The sequence below is a fragment of the Natator depressus genome, chromosome 7 (assembly GCF_965152275.1).
Source record: "Natator depressus isolate rNatDep1 chromosome 7, rNatDep2.hap1, whole genome shotgun sequence".
NCBI classification, from domain to species: domain Eukaryota; kingdom Metazoa; phylum Chordata; order Testudines; family Cheloniidae; genus Natator; species Natator depressus.
This window is the reverse complement of record NC_134240.1, coordinates 29,971,562-29,997,927: the sequence shown is the minus strand read 5'-3', so window position 1 is coordinate 29,997,927 and position 26,366 is coordinate 29,971,562. Positions and strand designations below refer to the sequence as shown.

The 26,366-nt window shown below is 53.1% G+C and overlaps 1 protein-coding gene across 5 annotated transcripts in view; it reads left to right on the top strand.

Annotated features, from left to right (window-relative positions):
- The window catches only part of PC (pyruvate carboxylase), a 230,986-nt gene that overhangs the window by 117,788 nt on the left and 86,832 nt on the right, over positions 1–26,366 (top strand). For all 5 annotated transcript variants that reach the window (XM_074957840.1, XM_074957842.1, XM_074957841.1 and 2 more), the window contains one exon: positions 8,113–8,231. In XM_074957840.1, coding sequence (XP_074813941.1) covers positions 8,113–8,231 — 119 coding nt within the window. The remainder of the gene's footprint in view (positions 1–8,112; positions 8,232–26,366) is intronic.

Below are 26,366 nucleotides of genomic sequence, written 5' to 3'. Positions count from 1 at the left end.
CCCTCCTTGCTAGTCAGCGAGAAGGATTTCAAATTTCCTTCTCCTGTAGAGCCAGCCTTTTTCCTCTCCGCTCCCCCGTTCAATAAAGCAACTGTGTTTGCCTGTCCTGGCCAAGATTGGGATCCTCAAGGTGCCTGCTGCTGTACAGACCCTGACTGGGAGCAGGGCCTCCATTGCGTCTGATGCTGTGCAGACCCCAACCAGGAGTGGGGCCCCATTGGGCTGAACACTGCACAGATACAGTCCCTGCCCCAGACGGCTTACAGTCTAATTTAACTAAGAAGGGGTGAGGAAATTGAGGCATAGAGAGGGGAGGGGACATGGCCAAGGGCAATGGTAGAGTGGGAAATAGAACCCAGGAGTCCTGAGTGCTACATTCATTCAGCCTGTCTAGACTGTGTCTCCATTGTGCCTGCATCTATGTATTCATATGGCCCTTCTTTCCCAGAGAGGAAGCATGGCCCAGTGGTTAGATTACTAACCTAAGACTTGGGAGATTGTCATGGTCTCCCTGGGCCACTCACTTTGTCTGGGGCTCTGTTTCCCCATTTGAAAAACCAGGATAATAACACGTCCCTGCCTTCAGCCTCAGCCAGGGATCTGTGTGGCACTCGGCCCAATGACGCCATGATCTGCGTCGTGTCTGTGCAGCACCCAGCACGATTGGGAGCCCCGATCTCGGGGGCACCTAATACAAAGCTGGGCCAGAAACAGTGTCTAAATTGCTACATTTGCATCTGGAGCCAACCCAGCCCAACACTGAGGTGTCTCTGGCAGCATCTACAGAGCAGCAGGTTCAGTGGGGGATTCCTCTGGAAAGAGACACCAGAGGGAGCAGATAAGACACCAGCCACAGAGCGGGGCCATTGATCAATCTCCTTTACAACCCCTTCAAACCCCAGCTGCTTTCACGTCTCCTTGGCTTCATTGCTCAGCCACTTCAGTGCGGGCTAGCACATGCGCCAGTTAGGGTGCAGAGCTGGGTGCGCTGTGCAAATAAGGCAGTGCCCTAATCTGCATATTTGAATATACATCACCTCAGCGGGATACATCCCTCCCCCAGCCTTTCTACCGGAAATAATAGGGATGCTTGGGAGCCTGGGAGCAGGCTCCCTGAATCAGGAGGCACCTGGGTCTGATCCATGCATGTGCAGTGCAGAGATGGCTGTCCCACCAGCTGGGTATGCAATCTCGGGTGCAAGGGCTTCTGGGGTTGCAACCCAGCATTTCTGGTGCCGCTGGAAACTGTGGGGGGTCGTGTATGGCCTTATGTGCCCCCCACCTAAGGCAGGAAAGGACCAACATCGCAAAGGCCTAAATTCGCCTCCTGCAAATCCAGTATTGGTGGGGTTATGGAAGCTCCCAGAGGGCCTGACCGAGATCGGGGGCCCCATCGTGGCAGGTGCCGCACAGACCCTGTCTGCAACCAGGGGCCCTGTCTTGGTGGGTGCCACACAGATCCTGAGTGTCATTGGGGGCCCCGCTGGGCTGGGTGCCACACAGACACACCCTGAGTGACAGTCCCTGTCCTACAGAGCTCACAGTGTAAAGAGAGGCTGGAAGCAGAAACTGAGGTAAAGGGGCTCGTTCAAGTTCACCCAGGAAGTTTGGTGGCACAGTTGGCAGAGAATCCAGGAACCCAAGCTCCTAGCTGCCCCGCTGCTCTGACCACTAGCCCCCTCTCCCTTCCCAGAAGTGGAGATAGGACCCAGACGTTCTGACTGGCAGCCTTATCTAATGTCTATTATGCATGTTGCTACCCTGTCTTTTCTCCAGCTGCTGATGTGCAGGAAGCTCCAGCCTTGCTGATCCCGCTCTTAAACCCACTCAATCGCCTCGTAATGTGCTTTCATTTAATGATCAAAATGATATTTGATTAGGCTGCCTGTACTACATTTTTTCTTAAATAGATAATTAAGAGATTATTCCTCTCAAGTTCGTTAGCAGGTAATTTAAGCTACAAGAAACACAGATGCATTTCCATGTGAAGCATCTCTTTATAGGAGTCAACAGACGAGTGGGGTGTTGCTCAAGTCTCAGGGTGGGGTGGAGATGTCAAATTCTGCTGCTAGTTTAATATATAGGGGAGTAGGTTGGATGCCGCTGGTCTCCACTGTTAGAGCACTGGGCTAGGAGTCAGGATTCCTGGGTTCCATTCCCAGCTGTAGGTGGGTAGTAGGGTCTAGTGCTTAGAGAAGCAGAGGTGGGAGTCAGGACTCCTGGGTTCTAGTCTCACTCCTCTCGCAGAGCCAGGCATAGAACCCAGGAGTCCTGATTCTCAGCCTCTTTTCCTGTAACTACGAATCTCTACTCCCTTCCCAAAACTGGGCATAGAACTCTGGAGTCTCACCATAGACCAGAGGGGGGAGGGAAAACAAAGGCACAGAGCAGGGAAGGGACTTCCCCAAGGTCACACAGTAGATCAGTGGCAGAGCCAGGAGTAGAAGCCAGCTCCTAGTCCAATGCCTGTGTCACTAGCCCAATGTCTTTCTTAGCCAGGAACTCCTGTGATGCATGAGCCACGTGCATGTGGGGCTCTCCCTTCCCCAGATGCTCCCTCTCTGAACTTCAGCCACAGCAGGGGTAGAAAAACCTCCGCAGCCTGATGTGAGCCAGCGCCAGCAGAGAGCAGATTAAGGTGCTCTTTTTACACTGCGTTTACATCGCTGGGGGTGGGAGCTGGGTTGGCAGCTCAGGGCAGTAAGAACAGATAGCTCAGCACAGCCCCCGGGCATGCTGGAAAATAACCGCGCGCTGGGGGGAAGCGAGTCCAGTGTTCAGGCTTGGCGGAGGCAGGTTGTGGAGCATGGTTGTAAACCAGACGCTGTGTGCGCTTACTGTGCGGAAGGACCCAGTGTCCTCCCCCAGCAGTCTGCGCTGGCACGGGGGCGTGGGACCATGCTCCTCCCACTAAATAAGCCCCACCTACTCAAGACAGCAGAGTGAGCTCTGATTCACAGCGTTATAATAGATTTCTGGTACCGCCTCGGGGCCCTGATGGAGATAGAGGTCCCCTTTGGGCCAGGCACTGCACAGACGCTCACTGAGATTGGGGCTCCCATTGTGCCAGGTGCTGCACAGACACAGTGAGAGACAATCTCTGCCTCCAAGAGCTTACAGTCTAAATTAGCAAAGGGTGGAAAGGTAAACTGAGGCACACAGAGGGGCGGGGACTTGCAGTCAGTAAGTAGCAGAACCGGAAATAGAACCCAGGTGTCCTGACCTCCTACACTGCACACTCTAACCCCCCTAGGCCCCGCTCCCCTCCCCTAGCCGAGAACAGAACCCAGGAGTCCTGTTTCCCAGCCCCGCTGCCTTGTTAAGTGGGAAAAATATCATTGCTGTCCATGCCTCTTAAAATTCAGGAGCCGCCGAACAGTTAAAACATCTTTAATGAGCTCCATGCTTCATTATCCTCTTTATGGCTGTCTGGCGCCCACTCCCCCCTGCCCGGCAAAGATTGAAATGCACAGTTAATCCATATTCTCTGGTCTGTTGTTTAATTCCCGGCATTGCACTGACCCCCGCTGGTTGCGCTGTTCAAGGATTTTCCCCACCCTCAGCTCCCCTTGAACTCCCAGCCACCACAGCTTGCGGGCTCCCTGGTTAATTAGCAGGCGTGGGTTGGATCAGAGATGCTCTCTCTGATGCCTTAGTGCCGCTGCAGGGAGAAGGTCCCGGTCCTGTCAGTCTAGTCCAAGGTCATCCCTGGGGCTGTGATGAGGCCAGGCAGATTTTGTATCTGTAGTTCATCATCTGGGTCTTCAACAGGCCAGGGAATGGAAGAAAAAGAACCTGGGGGCCTGACTCCCAGCCTGGCCTCCTGCTCTTACCACTAGACCCCTCTTGCCCCCCAGAGCTGGCGACAGAATCCAGGTGTCCTGACTCTCCGTCTGGCACGCTGGCCACTCCTCCCTTGTTTTCCAAGCGCCGTCTCAGCATTTGCCGCTGCAGCGCAGCATCTGCTCAGCGGGACGCGGCGATGCCACAGTTAGTCATGTTTCGTGCCATGTCCCCGGCTCACAGGCATCGCCCGAGTGGCTGGTGTGTCTGCGAGAGACGGACAGACGCAACAGCCACGTCTTCTGTCCTCGCGTCACCTGGATCTCACACACACACAGAGATTCAGGGAGGGTATTGGACTGGTGCTCAGGACTCCTGGATTTTGTCCCCTGCTCTGGAAAGGGAGTGGGGTCTAGCGGGTTAGAGTGGGGAGTGGGGGCTGGGAGCCAGAACATCTGCGTTCTGCTCCTGCAGCTGGGAGGAGAAGGGGAGTCTAGAGGCTGGAGCAGGGGGGACAGGAGTGAGGGCTTATGGATTTTATCCTCTGCTATGGGAGGGGAAACTAGTGGTTAGAAACGGGGGCTGGGAGTCAGGACTCCTGGGTTCAATCCTCAACTCCGGGAGAGAAGCGGGATCACTGTGAAATTTCAGATTTAAATAGCTGAAATCATGAAATTTACTATTTTTAAAATCCTATAACCATGAAATTGACCAAAATGGATTGTGAATTTGGCAGGGCTCTATCCATGAGGGAGCAGCCTGTGCTTGCCACCTGGCACCCTGCACCTCAGCTGAGACGAGGTTATCTCTGCTGCCCTTCAGTGAGATTCAGCCTTTCAACCTATTGCTGGGGGTGGAGTTCTTGGTACTGCAGTGTGAGGATTACCCAACAGTCCATCAGGGATCAGGGGAGCTTATACCAGACACCTGGGTCCCGTGCAACCTCCTCTGCCCTGCTGCAGATCATAACCAGGTGGAGGGCAGAGCTTGGGACCTCCTTCCCAGCCATTGCTGGGGGAGATGCGCTTGTCATGGGGCCTCAGCTTTGTGAGGGAGAGGAGTAAGTGGAGTATGAACAGCTGTTGGCTCTTCATACTGTGAACTCTTCAGGGCAGGGATGCTCTTGTGTGTCTGGGCAGCGCCTGGCACAACAGGGGCCCTGCTCTGGGTTGGGGTCTGTGCAACCCCAAGCTCAGTTGGGGTCTGTGCAGCGCCTGGCACAATGGGGATCTCAGGTATTACCGTAAAACTGCTAAGAGGGCCCCAAAGAACTCGGGACCCCCTTCCCGTGGCATAGGTAGTGGCAGCCTCAGCCTGTTCCTCGCTCCATTCCAGTGGCTGGGTTCCCCGGGGAACGGCCTGTTTATTTCTGATTGAAGTGGGGAGGGATGAGGTCTCTGCAGGGGTGCTTATTGCCAGGCTGAAATTACCCGCTTATCCTAGGGCCCTTGGCTGAGAGCTCTGCTTCCATTATGGCTAGTTCATGTCTCTCCTGTAAGGAACCGTGCCTCCAGAGAGGCAGGCCTGCTAACTTTGTCAGCATTCTTGGAGAACCCTTTGTAACCTGAAGTGAATAGCCAGGTTAGCTGATCCCACTGTGGCTTAATGGCTGGAGCACTGCGCTGGCAGGAAAGAGACCTGAGTGCGAGGCCTGCCTCCCCCGAGGAGCTGATTCCCCTCGCACACTTTGTCTAGTTAGACTGCAGGGTCTTTGGGCCCGGGAGCTCTTCTCGCTGGCCAGCCCCCATCCTGCTCAGGGCCTCGGCTGGAACCCCCAGAGTAATGAACGGTGCAAGGCAGGGGGGTGATCGTCAGCACCTCTGGGCACAGGCTGAGCCGTGGAGGCACGGCTATGTATCTCCCTCCAAAGGGTAGCGGTGGAAAGCGTCTCCTCCTGACCTCCGGGTGCGAGCCCTGCTCTCATTTCACAAGGGGGGCTCCCGGCATAGCACCTACCCCTTGAATGGTTTACCAGCGGCCGCTAGGCACGTGCCAATCCTCCAGACTTCCCCCTGTTACATTTTATCCAGACCTCCCTGGATTTAACGGAGCGTACCTCTGTCTGCACGTCGCCCGCTGGGATGGAGGACGCAGCAGCTGGCGGAGAAAGCACTGCAGTTGCTAGATTCCAGTGCTAGGGGGAAAGCGACACAGAGAGAGAAATTGTCTTTCCTCCCATCCCCCTCTGTCTGCAAAGCACCAGTAACCGCGGTCCCCGTCGTGCCACAGAGATTCCGAGCTCTCCCTGGCAGCAGCCGTGAATCCTTCATTACCTGGGATCCCTGGACAGATGCGGGGAAAGAAACGGTTCTTGCAAGTAGCCTGGGTTCAGTCCAACGTGAATGCAAGCACCGTGCGCTCTGCAGGGCGCGTTTGAGTCACATTGGATAAGGCGAAGGGAAGCTGAGCCGGGAAGAGGTTGAGAGGCCCAGGAACCGGCACAGATCAGTGCGGGACAAGGGTTGCGGGGAATGGCTTTGAAAGCTGCGTCCTAGAGGAGGCGTGGGCCACTGGGCAGAGGGTGAGGAGGATGGGGGGAGGGCCAGCAGGGGGGTATCAGAGGGAGGAGCGGGAGAGCAGGGGCGGGGGGCGGGGGGGAAGGAATCTATGTGCCTGTGATTTCACTGCAGCAAACACACATCCCCGATGCCCAGTGTTTGGCTCACCAGAGAGAGCTTAGTGGATATCAGAGCGATGGTCTCATCTACTCAATATCCGGCCCCCACTGCCAGCCCAGATCAGGCCAATGGGCCCATCTAGCACCTCCTGCTGCCCCGGATCAGACAGTAACCCATCCAGCCTGGTAGCCCCCACAGTTCCCCTGCACACGAGCAGGTCAGTGGGCCCAGCTGTGACCGTATCCCCTCTCCAGCAGGGACCAAGTCTCGCTGCTCCATAGGAAGGTGCAAGAAATACCCTTAATTGACAATGGGCAGCAGGAAAGATGCTCATCATGAAGGCTGTGGCAGAGAGGATAGAGCACTGGGCTAGGGGTCAGGACACATGTATCTTCTAATTCCAGCTCTGCTACTGACCTTCCCCTCTCTGCGCCCCTCAGTTCTCCAGCTAGGGTTGCCAACCCTCCTGGTTTCGCCGGGAGTCTCCTGGAATCGGGCTCTATTTCTCGGAGGCTACTGAAGCCAAACCAGGAGATTTTAGGCCGCTAGAAGTCTGGCAGCGCAGCGGGGCTAAGGCAGGCTGCCTGCCTGCCCTGGTCCTGCACCACTCCCAGCAGTGGCCGGCACGTCCCTGCAGCCCCTGGGGTGGGGATCAGGGGGTCTCCGTGCTCTGCCCCTGAGCTCTGACTCCGCAGCCAATGGAACTGCAGCCAGTGGGAGCTGTGGGGGGCAGCACATGGGGCAGCACAAAGAGCCCCCTGGCCTCCCCCATCCCAGGGGCCACAGGGACATGCCAGCTGCTTCCAGGAGCAGTGCGGGGCCAGGGAGCCTGCCTTAGCCCCGCTGCGCCACCACCCAGGAGCCGCCTGAAGTAAGCGCCACCCGGCTGAAGCCCTCCCGCCCTCCCGCACCCCAACCCCCTGCCCCAGCCCTGAGCCCCCTCCCACACCTAAACTCCCTCCCAGAGCCTGCACCCCACATCCCCTCATGTACCCCAAACCCTTGCCCCAGGCCAGTGAAAGTGTTACCTCCTGGCATCTGAAATCTCCCTGCGCAGCATCTTCTGGAGTCAAGTGCTTTGGTTGAGAGGGCTGGGATCTAATTAAGAGCCATATCATAACGATGTCTGATTGCACTCAACCAGGATTTGGCTGCGAGCCAGTCAGCCAAGCTGCCCTGAGAAGGTGTCACGTGCTAACTGCCAGGGACGGAATGAGGCCACGACAGCCGCTCACCTGTCTGCTTCTTTGTCCCTGCAGTGCCCTCCCTCACCCACCTCCTGGGGATGGGATCCTCACCCCACTTGGCCGAGAGGACCTTGCCACTTGCATTCCCAGAGGCAGTCTCCTTCCCCCACCAGAAGCAGCAGCAAGGGAAACAGAACCCAGGACTCCTGACTCCCAGCCCTCCTCTGTCCACTAGACCCCAGTCCCTACACAGAGCCAGGGATAAACCCAGAAGTCCTTACTTTCAGCCCCCCCTGCTCTAACCACTAGACCCCACTCCTCTTCCAGCATCAAGGATAGATCTCTGGAGCCCAGAGTTCCAGTCACTCTGCTCTAACCACTAGACCCAAGTCAGGAATAGAACACAGCAGCCCTGTCTCCCAGTCCTGTGCTCTAACCCAGACCATGGCAGCTCTGTATATATTTGCCACTGAGAGACACAGTTAGAATGCTTAGACTCTCATGAACCCCTTATCTCCTTGCAGGTAGGATATGAAAATGCCGGCACCGTGGAGTTCCTGGTAGATAAACATGGCAAACACTACTTCATTGAGGTGAATTCCCGGCTTCAAGTGGAGCACACGGTGACAGAAGAGATCACAGAGTAAGTGACGCCTCTCGCGCCCCAGTCTGTGGTGGTGGGGCACCTTCTTAGCCGTCTAAACAGAGGGATATGGAGTAGGAGCAGGGAGGTGGTATTAGCTTTGTATATGGCATCGTCTGACACCTGTCAAATGGACTAAAAACTGGCTAACTCATTGATCTCCAGCGGGAGACCCATCATCAAATGGGGATATATCTAGTGGAGTCACACAGGGATCTGATAGATAGGTAGACACTGAAGTGTGCATCATTAGGGTTCAGAAGTAACACCCAACAGAGAGAATTATGGGTCAGTTCCCTCCTTTTGGAGCGATCATCTCAGGCTCTCTGCAGACTCAGGCTGCATCGGTGACACTCAGGGCAGCTCCCCCCTCTCAGAACGATCGGCTCAGGCTCTCTGCGGACTCAGGCTGGTGTTGCTGCATCAGTTACGCCCTTATCACATTTTGAAAGTTTTCTCTGGAACCATAAGCCAGGCCGACGACTTCTTCTTTTTTTTTTTTTAAATGAAAGCTGCGATTTTGGGGCATGAATCTGGGGTGGCCACCCTGGCCCTCTTCTCTCAGTTCTGCAGCAGGAATATTTTATATACAACAACCTATGTACCCAGCAGCTCACAGTCAGGGCCAAGACCCATCTCTTGCCCCACACAGCTGATGATCCTTGCAAATAAGGTAGACACAAAGCCTAGGACGACAAAGGTGGGCTGTGGAGAGGCTTGGTAGTTGGAGGAAGGATTTGAGGGGTGAAGGGGCACCTGGCAAATGCAGAGGGGCATGGACCAGCCCTTGGGAAGAGGAGATGAAAGGATGGAGGAGTGTGGGAATGTTGTGTGTGACATATGGGATGGAGCAGGGAAGAGGGTGCCCTGAATCCAAACGCTGCTTGCTGCCCCATCTCAGACCAATAGGCGCATCTAGCTCGGCCTCCCATCCTGCCGTTCCAGATCAGACTAATGGGCCGAGCCAGCCAGGTATGCCCCAGAACCTGTCTCTTCTGCTTTGATGCAGGGATGTCTTCCTGTTCTGTGTTTGTACAGCACCTGGCACAATGGGTCCTGGCCCGTGACTGGGGCTCCTAGTGCTAATGCAAGCCAAATTCCACCAGCATATAACATATGCACTAGAATAGCCCTGCGCCCTGGCTCGTAGCCTTGTGTGATATGCTCCGGAGAGCTGAATTTCTGGAGCGCTGAGACCACATCTTGGTTGCTGCTGTATGAGCAGGCAGCTCAGCAGGCCGTTAAAGGTGGATGTCGCATTTGCAGTTAGATGCAGACCAAGACATTGGGCTGAACTTGCAGCATTCGCCTCCCCAAAGCCGGGGCACGTTTTCATGCACACAGCTTTAGACTCCGCGCTCTAAAGGAGAACTGGGAGCCCCCGCACGCCGCCTGGGAGGGGAAGAAGGACATCCTTCCTCCCAGCTTGACTGGCATTTCAGCAGAGCTGCCTCCAGCGACGTCTGAGGCTTGGGTGTTCCAAATTCACACGTTAGATCGTCTTGAAAATCATCAGGTTAGTGCAGAAAAAAAATCAGAGCCCCCCGGAAATATCACCGCGCTGGCTTTAAAAATCACCACCTCGGCTTAAACATTATGAGCTTGGCTTAAAAAAACCAGCAAGAAGGTTCTTTAAAATCAGGAAATTGGCTTAGGAAATAATGAGATTTTTGGGCATGCATCTTGTTTTTTTAGTTTTCCCTCTGGTTTGGGAGCCCTTAAGGTTAATCTTTTCCAGGTTTTCTCCCCCACTGCGAGGGTTAGAAAATTACTTCGGAAAAGAAAAAGAAAGTTGAGTTTCTCACAAGTTCATGACTCCAGGAGCTGGTGCTTTAAGGAAAGTACTAAATATCATGGGGCTCAACAATGCTGGGTGCCTGAGTCGTGCTATGTGCTGAGATTGTGATTCACCCGGCATGGTGCTGTTGTTTATATAGAGGATTTGGCCAAATTTGATTTGAATTTTTCATTGTTTATAGCGACACATAATAGCAATGTTTATTTTAAAGCTTTTTACCATTTTTATTGATTTAAATGTTCACAGTTGCAGGAAATTATGGGGAGGGTCACAGAATGTGGGAGTGAGACAATAATTATTGAATGAAAGGAGACGCTGAGATTCAAAAAGTCAAAGTTTCATAGCCGTTAAAACACAAATGGTCAACGTCGCAGGTCCACATAGACCAAGTAAATCTCCTTAAATCAAATTTGAATAAGTTTCCGAGCAGCATTTTTCATATACTGCCCATCTGTACATTTCCACTGTTGCGTTTGGAAGTATTTTTGTGTGTATTTTTGTGTGTGCAGTGAAACCGATGTTTATGGATTAAAAATCTCATCCTTTCAAGCCTATTCAGATGATGGTAGCAATCCGAAGGCCCAACTGAGATCCCCCTCTCCGCCCCCCACATTGTGCTGGGTACTGTACAGACCCCCCTGACCAAAATCGGGGCCCAGAGCGCTGCACATTTAATTGCTCAAAACCCATACATAAATAATGAAATAAATAATGAATGATAAAATAATAACAGACTGGAGGAAGGATGGCCCAGTGGTTAGGACACTAGCTGAGGACTTGAGACACCAGGGTTCACTTCCTGCTCCACCACAGACATTGGGCAAGTCACTTAGCCTCTGGGTGCCTCCTTTTACCCATTGTACAACAGAGATCTCTGCTCTGCTCTGCTCTGCCATGCCTACCCGAGGAGTCTTGGGGATAATACATTACTACTCATGAGGCACTCAGACAGTGTAGCGATGGGGCCATGTAAGTGCCATCGACAGACCCCACTATCAAGCCCCGAGAGCAAAGAATGGCTGCACAGTTATTGAAACCCCAAACACACTGTCACCTTGTTCAGTTCATCAGCACTCCCAGCAGGGTGACGTCTGGCCCCCGGTTACGAGGCCTTGCCACGTGAGCGGGTGAGAGACAGCCCAGACTGCAGCCAGAGTGGGATCCTTTCTGATCCTGCTGGCTAGCATGGCAGCCCCCACCACCTGAGGGCATTGTCTGGGCTGATGAAGGCCTGGAGGTCATGCACCAGGATGAGATGTCATCTTGCTGTGATCTCGGCCAGGCATGCTCGGCAAATCAGATGTGTGCTTCTAACTCAAATACTTATCTTGCCCCCCCTCATAACCCCTGGCACTTCTCTAATGCATTATCCTCACAACCCCAGGGGGAGGTGGAGCAGGGCTATTACCATCATTGTGCAGATGGGGAAACTGAGGCACAGAGCAGCCAAGGGCCAGCTTCGCAAAGCTCCTTAGGGGCTAGACCCACAAAAGGATATAGGTGCCTAAGTCCAACATTTAGGTGCCACTGAGAATGTTCAGCCCCCTGTAATTCCCTGCCGGTCGGTACGCACACACCCACTGACTCCTGGTGGCACACCACAGCTTACAGGCAGCTCGGAGCCTCGCACAAGCCAAAACCCCAGGATCCCTGAAGCAGGATTCTCACACTGTGTGTTCCCCCCTAGCTTGCCACCGGGCCCTGATTCTGTAGGTGTGCTCTGAGCATGCTCAGGATTGGGCCTTGTGCAAATGACAGCATGTGTGTAAGTCTGGCCCAGAAAAGATAATAGCCCAGTGGGCTGGGCACGTACCTGGACTGTGGGAGATGCAGATTCGAATCCTCACTGAGCCCAAGCAGGGCCCTGAACACATCTTTCCACAGCCCTGGTGAGTGCCCTGAGTGCCAAGCTCTTGGCTATTCAGGGGCAGGACTCTCTGGTTTTCCATGAGAAAGGGCCGGCCTGTCTTAGGCACCCAACTCCAGGAGAGGGCTCACAGATGACTGAGTTGCTGGAACCCGAGCTCTGCCCTTTTCCTCTGCATTTCACTCCTGGCTAGCTGAGCCATCTCCCTGCGTGGCTTGCTGGCTTCTGAGCATCCTTTCCTTACACGCAAGGCTTGGGGCATCTGACTTGGAGCCAGGAACTCCACTCGGCGGCAGGCCCCATGGGAGCACTCAGGCTTAGACACTGCAACCCAGAAGTACCTCTGTGAATCTCGCCCCTCGTGTCTGGTCCAGGGTTTGTGACAGAACCCAAGTGGCCCGTGCTAGCACCTGAACTGCTGCACCATCCTTTGTTCGTCCCGCAAAATGGGTGCAAATGAGGCCAGGACCATTTGTGGCTTCTTGAGCGGTGGCGAATGTAGCTCAGAGTGGCTCAGGACCAACATCCAGCTAGTGCAGCAGCCTGTCTCTGCCAGTGCCCAGCACTAGATGGCATGTTTTAGACACACACCAAATACTGGACTTGATCCAGGGGGAGCTGGGGGAAATGGAATGGCCTGTAATAGACAGAAGGTCTGACTGGATGGTCTGAGGTGTCTTCGGGCCTTACAGTCTATGGATCTGTGTCTCACAGGAATGTACCTTCCAAACCTTTTTCCAACTCGGGGTCGCTTGGGAAGCTGGGCTCATTCGAAGAAGGTGCATTTTCCTACAGCCAGAGGCAAGGTCGTGTGTACAGGGACAAGAAATGTCAGCTGCACCTACAAAATGGGTGGGGGTGGGAGCTGTGCCCTGGGACTCAGGGACTCCAGAAAGGAGTTGGATCCTAGTGAAAACCGAGTGACTGTAAGCTCCCAGTGTGAACGGGGAGCCGAGATTGAATGCAATCCTGGGGTGGATCAGCAGGCAGCACTGAATAGCAGCAGGGAGGTGACCTCACGGCGCCAGTGACTGGGATGCTGCATCCAGCTCTGGGGTGTACCCATTGAAACATCACAGAGAAAGAGCCATAAGAGGGATCTGAGGGCTGGAAAATGCTGAGACTTCTTAGCTGGGTCTGATTTTGATAAATAAAACAGCTGACTGGCTCAAGCCCCCTGGCCCTTAAAGGGCCAATCACCCTATTATAGTCTCATAGACCTGAAGAGGGCAGCAGGGCAGGATTGCAGCTATGCGGGAGTGGCTAAACCATTGTGCCCACTCTGGGGCGCCTGGCTTCTACTCCCTTCACTGCCAATGAGTGTGTGCAAGTCATTGCCCCATCCTGGGCCTCGGCATCTCCTTTTGTAACAAAGAGGTAATGACAGCTCATCTCAGCCCTGGGTGAGGGATTCTGTATAAACAGCCCCAGTGTCCCACCGCAGAGGCGGCTGCATGTCAGCCCCAGGCGAGAGATCCTGTATAAACAATGCACGGACCACAGCCATGTCTAGAGAGAGAGTCTCTTGGCAAAGCCAGGCACTATAATGAATGTGAAGTTGTTATCAATTAGCCGGCAATTGGGAGATTAGGAACGGGGAAAGGGCGGGGGGGGTGCTGTGTGTTTCCAGGGGCATTAACAATGCCATAAATCCTCGTCAGCATTGGACATATGCAGCCAATTAGAAAAATTAGCTCTAATTAGCAGGACGCAGCCTCTGGCTTCACAGTTCCCCAAGCAGCCGTCTCTGCTCTCAGGGAAGCTCTAGCCAGGCCATGTGTTCTGCTGACAGCTTCCAGTCTGCTTCGCTACAAAGGGGCCAGTGTGTGCCTGCCTGGGGGCCTCTGGGGATTTCTCTCCCCAGGCTGTCTGGCCTCAGGGGTCTCCCGGAGATAGGTATATACAGGGCATGCAGATCATGGTCAGGGCAGTTTCCAAACTACGACATCTCCTCCAGTGTTTGCCAAGTTGATCTTAGTTTGAGCTGGGGCCCTAGAGTGCCCCCTTCTGGGAGAGGCTGGGACTGGATTAGCCAGAAGCTGCCTCACAGCCAGTGCTCCTGCCCTGCTCCCTAAAGCGCCCCCTGCTGGGACAGACCAGGACTGGAGGAAGCAGGAGCTCCCCAACAGCCAGTGCGTCTGCTCCCTACAGCGCCCTCTGGTGGGACTGGGGTAACCAGGCGTAGCCCTCACAGCCAGTGTTCTCACTCCGCCCCCTCCAGCGCCTCTCCCGTGAAGATGACGCAAGCAACTTGGTGCTCTTGGTCACCACCTGGAGAGTAATGAGGAAGGATTGAAGGCTGGTGTCGTTCATTTCCAGCTGAGGGGTGTCTGGCCCTGGCCCCATGCCTGGGGGCGCTGGCATGGCAAGGAGAAGGTTGGAGGCGTCCGCATTCCTTTGCTGGAGTTGGGAAGCAGAATCCCTTTGAAGTTTCAACCCAGGGAGCTGGGCTGAATATAAATCGCTTAGCCTGGGTGGCTCGAGCAGCTACGAGGGGGAGTTGTTAACACTTCGGGGCTGGAATGAGGTTTTAGCTCCGCAGACTTGACTGAAGTGCTGCATGAACCCCCTGCCCCACGCGCCAGGCCAGCCTCCTCCCTGCACAGTGATGCTGTGAAGTATTTGACTCTCAGAGAAATCGAGGTATGGAAGGGTAAAGGGCTGGAGGACTTGCAGCCCCCCATTCTGACCACTAGACCCTATTTCCCTCCCAGAGCTGCGATAGAGCCCAGGAGTCCTGGCTCCGAGAGACCACCCCCACTAACAGCTCTAATTTGCAGCATTTGTGGCATTGTTTGGTGGCTGTCAATGTAACATGGCTCAGCTCAGGAGCTGTTGTATACTAGGGTTGCCAGGGGTCCGGTTTTCGACTGGACCCGGTCAAAAAGAGACCCTGGCAGCTCCAGTCAGCGCCGCCAACCGGGCCGTTAAAAGTCTGGTTGGTGCGGGGCTGGCAGGCTCCCTAGCTGGATCTGCACAGCTTGCAGGAAGCAGCTGGCATGTCCCTCTGGCTCCCAAGCATAGGGGCAGCTACAGGGGGTCTGTGCGCTGTCCCCACCCTGAGCACCGGCTCCGCAGCTCCCATTGGCTGGGAACCGCACTCCCAGCCGGAGCCCTCACCCCCTCCTGCACTTCAACTCCCTGTGCCAGCCTGGTGAAAATGAGTGAGTGAGTGAGGGTGGGGAAGAGCAAGTGACAGAGGGACGGGGGAATGGAGTGAGTGGGGGTGGGGCCTCAGGAAGGGGTGGGGCCACATGGAAGGGGCGGGGCAAGGGTGTTCGTTTTGTGCAACTAGAAAGTTGGCAACCCTATTGTATACACTAGGAGGAAATCAGTTTAAATGAGATGGTTGTCAGGCAGTGGCCTCTAACGTCTAAGAGCGTAGACTGGGGGTCAGGACTCCTGGGTTCTGTTCCTAACTTTGGAAGGGGAGTGGGGTCTACTGGATTGGAGCAGCGGTGGACTGGGAGTCAGGAAACCTGGGTTCTATTCCTGGCTCTACCACTGCCTTTGGGGAAGTCTGTTTGCTTCTCTGTGACTTAGTTTCCCTGCCCACCCGTTGTCTATTTCGGCTGTAACCTCACTGGGACAGAGACTGTCTCTCACTGGGTGTTTGTGCTACCGTGGGCCCCAGTCACGATCAGGGTCTGTGCAGTGCCTGGTATCTACATGTCACTGCAGTACACACCGTGATGATAAATGGGAATGCTGTGTCCACGCCACTTCTTTCCTAGCCCTTTGGGGGGTGGGGGAGGGGATCTAGATCATAATGAGAGACCCCCCAGTCATGCCCCATTGCTGCTCCTGCTCCCCGAGCCACCACACCCTGGCGCTATGGATTACGGGCCGGTAGAGCCATGCCTAAAAATAGCCATGTAATGCTCTTGAAATCAGCTCTCTCTTCCTCCACCCGAGCATGCGTCCGGCTCTCCATTGTCCGGTGGCGGGCACTGCTGCTCCCATCCTTGTTGCTTTTATTTTTTCAGTCTGGTTTTCTTCCTGAATTGCGTGGGCAGCCCCTGCTCTGAGAATCCAGGCTGAGCTGATGGGCTGGGGAGCCTGCCTTGCTTTTCTCTTTGCTTCAATTGTCTGTGAGGGAGGTGGGGCGGGTGGGGGGGGGCAGCAGGAAGGTTATCTCTGTCTCGGGTGGCTGGGGGGCTTCTTGGTGATTTTTTTACATGGACCCCATCACTTCCTCTAATCACCAAACTCTGCTCCTGTCCCAGAGCTGGGAGAGAACCCAGGAGTCCTGGCTCCCAGCCCCCCTGCTCTAACCCACTAGACCCCACTCCTGGGTGAGGGTTCTATTGCTGGCTCTGGCAGGGAAGTGGGGTCTAGTGGTTAGAGCAGAAGGCTGTGGGGGTCAGGACTCTTAGATTCTATTTCCATCTGTGGGAAGGGAGTGATCTCTAGTGGTTAGAGCAAGAATTGCTGGGAGTCAGCTGGCTCTGGGAGGGAGGTGCGGGGAGTGGATTAGAGCAGAGGACCTGCGAGCCAGGACCCCTGGGCTCTCTTCCCTGCTCTGCCACAGATCTCGGGCAAGTCACTTAGTCTCTGTGTCTGTTTCCCCCTCTGTACACTGAGGATAATGGCACTTCCCCACCACACAAGGGTATTGTGAGGGTTGGTGCATTGCCCGATGGCAAGGTGTTGGCACATGACAGCGCTGCATCCGAGAGTGCTAAAGGAGTTGGCGGATGTGAGTGCAGAGCCATTGGCCATTATCTTTGAAAACTCATGGCACTTGGGGGAGGTCCCGGACGACTGGAAAAAGGCTAATGTAGTGCCCATCTTTAGAAAAGGGAAGAAGGAGGATCCGGGGAACTACAGGCCAGTCAGCCTCACCTCAGTCCCTGGAAAAATCATGGAGCAGGTCCTCAAGGAATCAATTCTGAAGCACTTAGAGGAGAGGAAAGTGATCAGGAACAGTCAGCATGGATTCACCAAGGGCAAGTCATGCCTGACTAACCTACTTGCCTTCTATGACAAGATAACTGGCTCTGTGGATGAGGGGAAAGCAATGGACATGTTATTCCTTGACTTTAGCAAAGCTTTTGACACGGTTTCCCACAGTATTCTTGCCAGTAAGTTAAAGAAGTATGGGCTGGATGAATGGACTATAAGGTGAATAGAAAGCTGGCTAGATTGTAGGGCTCAACAGGTAGTGATCAATGGCTCCATGTCTAGTTGGCAGCTGGTATCAAGCGGAGTGCCCCAAGGGTTGGTCCTGGGTCCGGTTTTGTTCAATACCTTCATTAATGATCTGGAGGATGGCGTGGATTGCACCCTCAGCAAGTTTGCAGATGACACTAAACTGGGAGGAGAGGTAGATACGCTGGAGGGTAGGGATAGGATACAGAGGGACCTAGACAAATTAGAGGATTGGGCCAAAAGAAATCTGATGAGGTTCAACAAGGACAAGTGCAGAGTCCTGCACTTAGGACGGAAGAATCCAATGCACCGCTACAGACTAGGGACCGAATGGCTCGGCAGCAGTTCTGCAGAAAAGGACCTAGGGGTTACAGTGAACAAGAAGCTGGATATGAGTCAACAGTGTGCCCTTGTTGCCAAGAAGGCCAATGGCATTTTGGGATGTATATGTAGGGGCATTGCCAGCAGATCGAGGGACGTGATCGTTCCCCTCTATTCGACATTGGTGAGGCCTCACCTGGAGTACTGTGTCCAGTTTTGGGCCCCACACTACAAGAAGGATGTGGAAAAATTGGAAAGCGTCCAGCGGAGGGCAACAAAAATGATTAGGGGACTGGAACACATGACTTATGAGGAGAGGCTGAGGGAACCGGGATTGTTTAGTCTGCGGAAGAGAAGAATGAGGGGGGATTTGATAGCTGCTTTCAACTACCTGAAAGGGGGTTCCAAAGAGGATGGATCTAGACTGTTCTCAGTGGTAGCAGATGACAGAACGAGGAGTAATGGTCTCAAGTTGCAGTGGTGGAGGTTTAGGTTGGATATTAGGAAAAACTTTTTCACTAGGAGGGTGGTAAAGCACTGGAATGCGTTACCTAGGGAGGTGGTGGAATCTCCTTCCTTAGAAGTTTTTAAGGTCAGGCTTGACAAAGCCCTGGCTGGGAGGATTTAGTTGGGGATTGGTCCTGCTTTGAGCAGGGGGTCGGACTAGATGACCTCCTGAGGTCCCTACCAACCCTTCTATTCTATGATTCTATGACAGGAACTGGGGCCAGGCAGGGACTTGGTTAGATGGCAGCAGTGCTTAAAGTCAGAGCAGTTCTCTTCAGGTCTGAGGCCCAGTCCTTGCTGGCTGCCAGCAGAGTCAGGGTCCTGGTATCAACAGGTTCTGAGGTTTTCTGACTGTTCTGAAACTTCTGGGGACAGCCTTTGTCAAAGACCCAAGACCAGCACATTGGTCTGATCTGGGGTGGGGGGAGGGATACCAGGCTGGATGGCCCCCTAGATCTGATCCAACCCAGCAGGAATTGGTTAAGGGGGGGTCAGATACCAGGTTAGATGGGCTCATTGGTCTGATTCTGCATGACAGTTCCCACGTTCTTAAATAGCATTGGGGGTGGGGGGTCTGCTGCCCCCAGCTGGAGAGAATCAGGCTGGGGTCGGTGTGTCTGCCCCCTGCTGGAGACAACTGGGCAGCTGATAGGTGTTGGGTGCGATTGTTTTTGTGGGCACGTGCACTAGGATCCTCTCTCTCCTTTCCCAGCTGTGCCCTTGGAAAGTTTCCATCTGCTCTTCTTAATTCTCCAGTGCTGGTGCAAACGAATTGGTCTCTCCTTAACAGCAAAGGTTGCTCAGGCTTAACTGCTATGTTCTGAGGTCAGGGCCAGACACACAGAATGTACTGTGTTCATTATCTGGCCCAGCCATCCAAAACTGCCAGCCACCTTGCACCTGGCTGGGTCGCTGCAGCATTAGCAGAGATAATTTTGCCTCATTTCTTGGGGGGAATCTAATTTGAGGTGGCAGGAAATCCAGAAGCAAACAGATCTGGTGGCACTGAAAATCAATGGGGCTGCTGCAGTGCAAATGTAATCGACTGCATGCCATTATAGATGTACTGTGTGCACATTGCAGTATACTGCGTGCATATATATGCAGCTTCCAAATCTAATATGTTTCCTGCAAAGGTCATTTACCACATGCCAAGATATATATATATACTGCATGCAAACATAATATACAGTATGCATATGTAATAGATTGCGTACCTACACACACACACACGTATACTGTGTTCGTACTGCAATATACTGCGTGCTCATATATATGCAACATGCAGATCTAGTATACTATGTGCTTATTTAATATAGAGCAGGGGTTCTCAAACATGGGGTTGGGACCCCTCAGGGGATCATGAGGTTATTACGTGGGGGGTTGCGAGCTGTCAGCCCTCACCCTAAACCCCACTTCGCCTCCAGCATTTATAATAGTGTTAAATATAAAAAAGTGTTTTTAATTTATAAGGGCGGGGGGGTCGCACTCAGAGGCTTGCTGTGTGAAAGGGGTCACCAATCAAAAGTTTGAGAACCCCTGATATAGAGCATCAAAATATAATGTACTGTTTGGATAGTTAATATCCTGTGTGCATATGCAATATATTGCATACAGATATATACATTGTGTACATATTTTGAGTGCCTGTTAAATATACTGCATGCGTATGTAACATGCTGCATGCAAACACAGTACATGCATATGTAGTAATATATATGCTGCAGGTATGTGTAATATACCTCACACAGCTACGTATTTACTGCATGCAAAGATTCAAATACTACACGCACAGATAGTTTACTGTATGCACAGGTAATTTTCTGCATGCAGATGTAATATACTTTGTGCTTATTTAATATACTGCATGTAGTATATTATATATATTTACTGCATGCAACTATAATATATAATATATTACATGCATATGTAATATGCAGGGTGCCTGTTTAATGTAGTGTGTGCAAGTGTTATATGCGGCATACAGGTATAATATGTTACATGCCTGTTAAATATACACTGCACGCACATTTACTAAACTCTGCATGTGATCCCCATGTGTGTCAGTGCCTGGAGCTAGCTATATACGCTGGCATTTCCGCTGAGATCCCTCGCTATCACCTCAGCTCCAGGGAGCTGGCTGAGAAGGAGTCTGAGCTGTATAATTGCTTGCATGCTTTGGCACACGCCAGGCAAATTACTGTCCCTTGAGATCAATACACCATAAAAATACACAAAAAGCAAGTATATAGACAACCTTCCCCTAGAATGATTCTTTCTAAACGTGTGGTTCGTGTTCAGTGCCTTGCTGCATAATAGAGGCAATGTACTTTGCTTGTTAGAGCAGGTGGGGGTGGGGTTGAGAGCCAGGACTCCTGGGTTTTATCCTCAGCTCTGGGATGGAAATGCAGGTGTAGTGGTCAGAGGGGCGGCCTGGGAGTCCGGACATCTAGGATCTGTTCCTAGTGCCAGGGAGAGAATAGGCTTCAGTGGTTAGAACAAGGAGTACACTGGGAATCAGAACCTCCTGGGCTCTGTTCCTAGCTCTGCCATTGTGACCTGCTGGGTGACCCTGGGCAAGTCCCTTCCCCTCTCTATGCCTTGGTTTCCCCTCCCCCCCCTTTGCATATTTCCACTGGAAGCTCCTTGGCGCAGTCTGTCACTGTCTGTGCAGCACCCGGCGCAGCAGAGGCCCCAACCGCTTGGGGTCTGTAGAATCTACCATAATACTCCTAATAACAAGCAATGAGAATGTCAGAGCGCTTTTTGATTTGTGTGACGTGCTGGCAGCCTGTCTGATTTCTCTTACCACAGGCCTTGCTGTCACTCTGGCGGGTGCAGTATAAAATATTTATCATATGAACATGCAACACTATATTAAAGCCTGTGTCAAATCTCAAGGTCCTTTGCTGAAACAACACATCATCCACTGCAGCTCTTCCTTTGACTTGCAGTGTCCCAACAGGGCTCTCGGTTCTCTCCAAACCTCTTGTCTGTTGCAGACTGCCACAGAACCGCGAAGCTGCGCATGTTGCTTTTGGCTGGGCTTAGCCGATGTCACCTCTGGTATCCTTGATGGCCCAAGATCTGACACCGGAAACCTTGTATTTATCCAAATTAAAGGCCCTTTTGCCCTCTGGCAGGGAGGAGATGTTGCCGAGAGTTGTTTTTAGAGCTAGAAGCGATAGGAGCGGAAGCTGGGAAGATTTTCTGCTAGTTGTCCCAAGTTTGGATCATACTCCAGTCCCCGCTGCTCCTATGCTATCCACTAGACCTCCTGCTTCTCTCTCACTGACACAACTTGCCATGTTGCCAGAAACAGTGCCACCTGCTGTCTCCTGCTGTAACAATTATAATTGTCTCCTTGGATCACTATAATTATCCTCAGAACAGGTTCACAGCCCAGTTTATAACTTCAGAGCATTTACCATTGCAAACACCTGGCAGGCTGGCCAGACCTGAGACTCCCAAGAAACTCTGGGCTGTTTGCTAAGTCGACTTTCAGGCTGGGGTTACAGCACCCAGCTGGGACCCTGGAGATCTGGGGTCAATTCCTGGCCCCCCTGCATGACCTTCCTTGCTCTGTGCCTCGGTTTCCTCATCTGTAAAATGGGGATCACATTTCCTTTCACCTCAGGGGGCAATGTGAAGTTATATCAAGAGGTCTGGTTTAGAGGCGAGGCCACTGGAGTGGGAGTCAGGACTCCTGGGTTCTAATTCCTTGTTCTGCCTCTGACCTGGGGTAAGTCTCTTCTCTTTTCCATGCCTCAGTTTCCCCTCCAGCCCTTTGTCTGTTTAGACTTTGAGGTCTTTGGGGCAGGGACTGTCTCTTCTTGTGTGTCTGTGCAGCACCCGGAGCAGCAGGGTCTCCCCGATCTCAAGCGGGAATATGTGCAGGACACAAAACAATTGGGGCCCTGATCGATCACAGTGGGCCCCCCCTCCCATTTCAATTACGCATTTGTGGTTGCAAGGTTCCCATACTATAGCGACGAGTGCAGATAAAAACGAAGCTATACGATGGCAGCGGATTTACCCTGTAAAGAGCTTTTGAATCCTACTGTCAGTGCTCAAACAACCCACCTCTCGGGCTTCTTTAATAGGAGATCTAGTTTATTTTTATTTTGGTAATATGTAGCTAGATTTATCACCACACTGGGGCCAGTGTGCAGGCTTCTTTTATGATGCGCTTAGCTCTTCAAATTGAGATATTTGCATATTTATCCTGTAACCTTTAATGAACATAAAAAACTCCAACCTTTCCCAATTAATCACCGCGTTAAAAGGCCCAAACAGCAATCTAAGGACTGTTGGGCCTGCATAAAATAAATAAATCCGGCTCGGAACCAATTTGTCAAGAGGAGAAGAGGCTAAATAGCCTTGTCAGGGAACCATTGATAAGGGATGAGAGCAGGGCCCAGGGAGAAGACATGGCATTCATGCACAATGGACTTCTCCATTAAATAAAAGCCCCTTTGTGCCATTCAAGCACACCCTGCTCTAACCATTGCATACCACTTCCCTCCCAGAACTAGGCTAGAACTCAGGAGTCCTGACTCCCAGGCCTCTGAGCACTAGACCCCACTGCCCCTGAGGTGAGAATAGAACCCAGGCATCCTGCATCCCAGCTACCCCCAACCAGTAGACTTGACTCCCCTCCCAAAGGTGGGGCAAGTATCTAGCTTCCAACTCCTCTAAAATACTAGACCCCACTTCCCACCCAGAGCGAGGTACAGAACCCAGGAGTCCTGGCTCCCACTTCAAAGTTCTAGCCACAGACCTCGTTGCTCCTGTGAAGGCCTTCCCCGTCCTGTTCTCTCTTCAGGGGGGCCTGGCTAGAGGCGGGGGATGTGGCACGCTGGCACTAACTCATTTTAATTCCAGCTCTACCAGGTCACCTTGGGCTAGTCACTTAACCTCTGTGTTCTGCTGGGGGGCCCTCTCAGCTATTCCCAGCCTCCCTAGGGGGCTATGAGCCTTAATTGCAGCTGTAAAGCACTTTGAGATAGGCTGCTGAATTATCCAGTGTTGGCAGCCATCTCCTGCCTCCTCTTCCTGCAACAGCTGTAATTTTATAAAAGGCCCCCACACTCCACCTCAGAGGTAGGTGCAGTTCAGCACCGGGTGAGGGATCCCTGTATAAACAACCCCCTGCCCCACCCCAGAGGCAGCTGCATCTCAGCACTGGGTGAGGGATTCATAGATTCCAAGGCCCAAAGGGCCCATTGTGATCACATAGTCTGACCTCCTATATAACACAGGCCATAGAACTTCCCCAAAATAATAAGAGGTCCCTATATAGTCAGCACCCCCACCCCTCCACCTTAGAGGTGGCTACATCTCAGCGCCAGAAGAGGGATCCCTGTATAAACAGTTCTCATGCCCTACCCCAGAGGCATCTGCATCTCAGGCCAATATGTCCCTCACCTAGATCAGCCCAAAAGACCCATATAGCTTGGTATCTGCCCCCCTTTCCCTACCACTTCCTGCACTGGACACATTATAGGCATGTACATTGTGTGATTGCGAGGCAGTATTAACTTGTGTCTGCTCCGTGCTCCCATAGATGGCCCCATCTCAGCTACAGCGACCAGGCAGCTTTGTTGTTGGCATTGTGCGAGGCAGTCGCCTGTCTTTGGGAGATAACGCTATTTGATGGGCATTTATTCGTGACAGGACAATGGACCTGGCTCCCTCCATGGAGCTAAAATTTCTCTAGCACCTTTCAGCCGGAGCCCCCTGCCCCCATCAAACCAATCTGTCTTTCCCCAGCATAGCTGGAAATCCATCACAGACAGCTAGCTGGTAGGCCTGTGATTAAGGTCTCCTGGGTTCTATCCTACCTCTGGGAGGAGAGTGAGTTCTAGTGGTTAGACCAGGGGGAGCTGGGAGTAAAGACTCCTGTGCTCTCTTCTCAGCTCTCCTACTGACATTGGACATATCCTGTAGCCTTTCTTTGCCTCAGTTTCCCCACCTGGTCAACAGATATAGTTTCCCTTATGTGTGGAGGGGGATCAGTGCAATGTGATTCAGAGGCCCATATAGGCTGGCATCCTGTCTCCAACAGCAGCTAGCATCAGCTTTGTTAGAGGAAGGTGCAAGACCCCCCTAATGGGGAGCGATAGAATAACTGCCCTCTAGGGGAAATTTCCTACAAAATTTCTTCTATAAACAGCTACCCCACCCCAGAGGTGGTCACATCTCAGTGCCAGGTCCTTGTATAAACAGCCCCTGTGCTCCACCCCAGAAGTGGCTACAGCTGAGTACTGGGCAAGGGAATCCCTGCCCCACCTCAGAAGTGACTGAATCTTACTTACACTGAGGGTAAGTCTACACTGCAGTTAAAACCCCCCAGCTAGCCCATGCCAGCCGACTTGGGCTTGAGCTAAAGGGCTCTTTAGCTCCAGTATAGACGTTTGGGCTTAAGCAGTAGCCGGGACTCTCCCACTTCACAGGGTCCTAGAGTCTGGGCTCTAGCCCAAGCCTGAATGTCTGCAGTGCAATTAAACAGCCCCTTAGCCTGAGCCCTGTGAGCCTGAGTCAGCTGGCTGGGCCAGTCATGGGTGTCGAACTGTAGTGTAGACATACCCATAGAGTCTCCTGTGCCTGCTGGCGCAACCCATTTCCCCACTGCTGTCTGTCCAGACCAAGGTGTTTGGCTCCATCGTAAGTTGTCTTCATGGGGGCAGCATCCTTTTCTATCATCCTGCCTCTGGTCAGTCCTTGTCCTCCACTCCTTCTCATTCCTACAGCTGGAATCCAATTGAAGATGTACCTTGTGCTTCTGCCACAGGGCCACCTGGGTCCATGGCCAAACCACCATAGCCAACTCTGTCCAATTACTGAGTCCCCACTCTGCTGACTGTGTGGCCGAGCACTTCCACATCGGTTACACGATCTCACCAATCAGTTCCCAATATTCTTCTCAAACCAAGCTGGTGAAATGCATTCAGCTTCCTAACATGCACTTTCACCATTTGTCATGGTTCCAAGCCATACGGTAATGTTGGGAGGACAATAGTGTTGTACAGTCTCATTTGAGTGTGCATATCAGTGCCGGATGAGGGATCCTTGTGTAAACAACCCGCATGCCCCACCCCAGAGACAGCTGCATCTCAGTGCATGGCAAAGGCTCCCTGTATAAACAGGTAATGTGCCCCACCCCAGAGGTGGCTGCATCTCATGGGTGAGGGACCCCTGTGTAAGCAGTTGCCTTAAGCTTTGGAGCAGAAGGGGGTTAAACCGAACCCACAGCTCCTGATGGGTCTTTAAACTCCTACTAGTTTCACTCCGGATAGTCCCCTTGTGGAATCCTGCTCAGCTCTTCATCTCAACTGTGTCTTGTGGCAGGGAGTTCCCCACACGGCACACTTCTGAATTTTCCACCTTTTGCTGGCTGCCCCTTGTTCTTACATCATGTGACTGGGGGAAGAGCAGCGGGGTCTAGTGGGAGCGTGTACTCCAGGCTAAGCGTGGGCTGCGTAAGAAGTGTTTCCCGTAGGTCACTTTGGAATGTGCTGCCTTCCTGCTTCGCTTGCTGTCCCCGTTACTAATGGGAATTGCTACTAGCGGGTCGCACGCTTCGTAGCTTCTGTTGGTCGAGTGCTCTGTCCTCACCAGGGCCCCTGGCATCCCTCCATTCCCCACACTGCTCCCTGGGTGCCATCTGCCCAGCCCCCTCTATTTCAAGCGTTCCCTGCAACTTCCTCCAATCTGTCCCCTGCCAGGGGCTCTGTATGTCCCCCATTCCTCCCCTTTCCCACCTTCTCCCCATGGGAGGGGCCCTGTGGGGGCTCCCCTCCCCCAATTCCAAGGTCCCCGTTCTCCTCCCCTATGGCTGGGGTCTGCCTTCCCTCCCCCCATTCTCCCATTCCAGGGTCCCATATTTTCGCCCATGGTAGGAGCTCGGAATCACCCCGCATTCCCCCCTTCCCTCCCACGCCAGGGCTCTGTGTGCCCGCAATCCTCCTTCCCCCATGGCAGGGCCCCCCCAATCTGCCCCCCAGGCCAGGGGCTGTGTGGTCTTCCCCTCCCCACCATTATTAAGCCTCTGGATGTCACCATGTTACACTCTGTTGGGAGGGTGGGCAGAGATGAGATGGGGGATTGTTCTGCTGGGAAGCATGAATTGGTGCCAGCAACCCGCTGTTTGATCCACAGACAACAGCAGAGGTGCTTGAAGCTGGCTGTAACAGGGTGGCCTGCCCCTTTAAGGGTAAGCCAGCCTGGCCCCGCTACACCTGTGCAGAGGGCTAGACTGAAGCCGGGGAGAGCCCAGCACTGGGGGGTTGGCTGGGGAGGAAAGCAGATGGGCTGCTTCTCTTGGGGGTAAGGAGCCTGGGGGAGATCCAGGAGCTGGCTGAGGCTGCTGCAGTGATAGGTGGTTAGAGCTGGCCCCTGTTGTTGGGCTGTTTGGAGCCCAGGTGGCTAGACAGCAGGACAGAGTGTTGCTGCTGGGCCCTGCCTGAAAGGAGGAAGGCTGGAGGCTCTC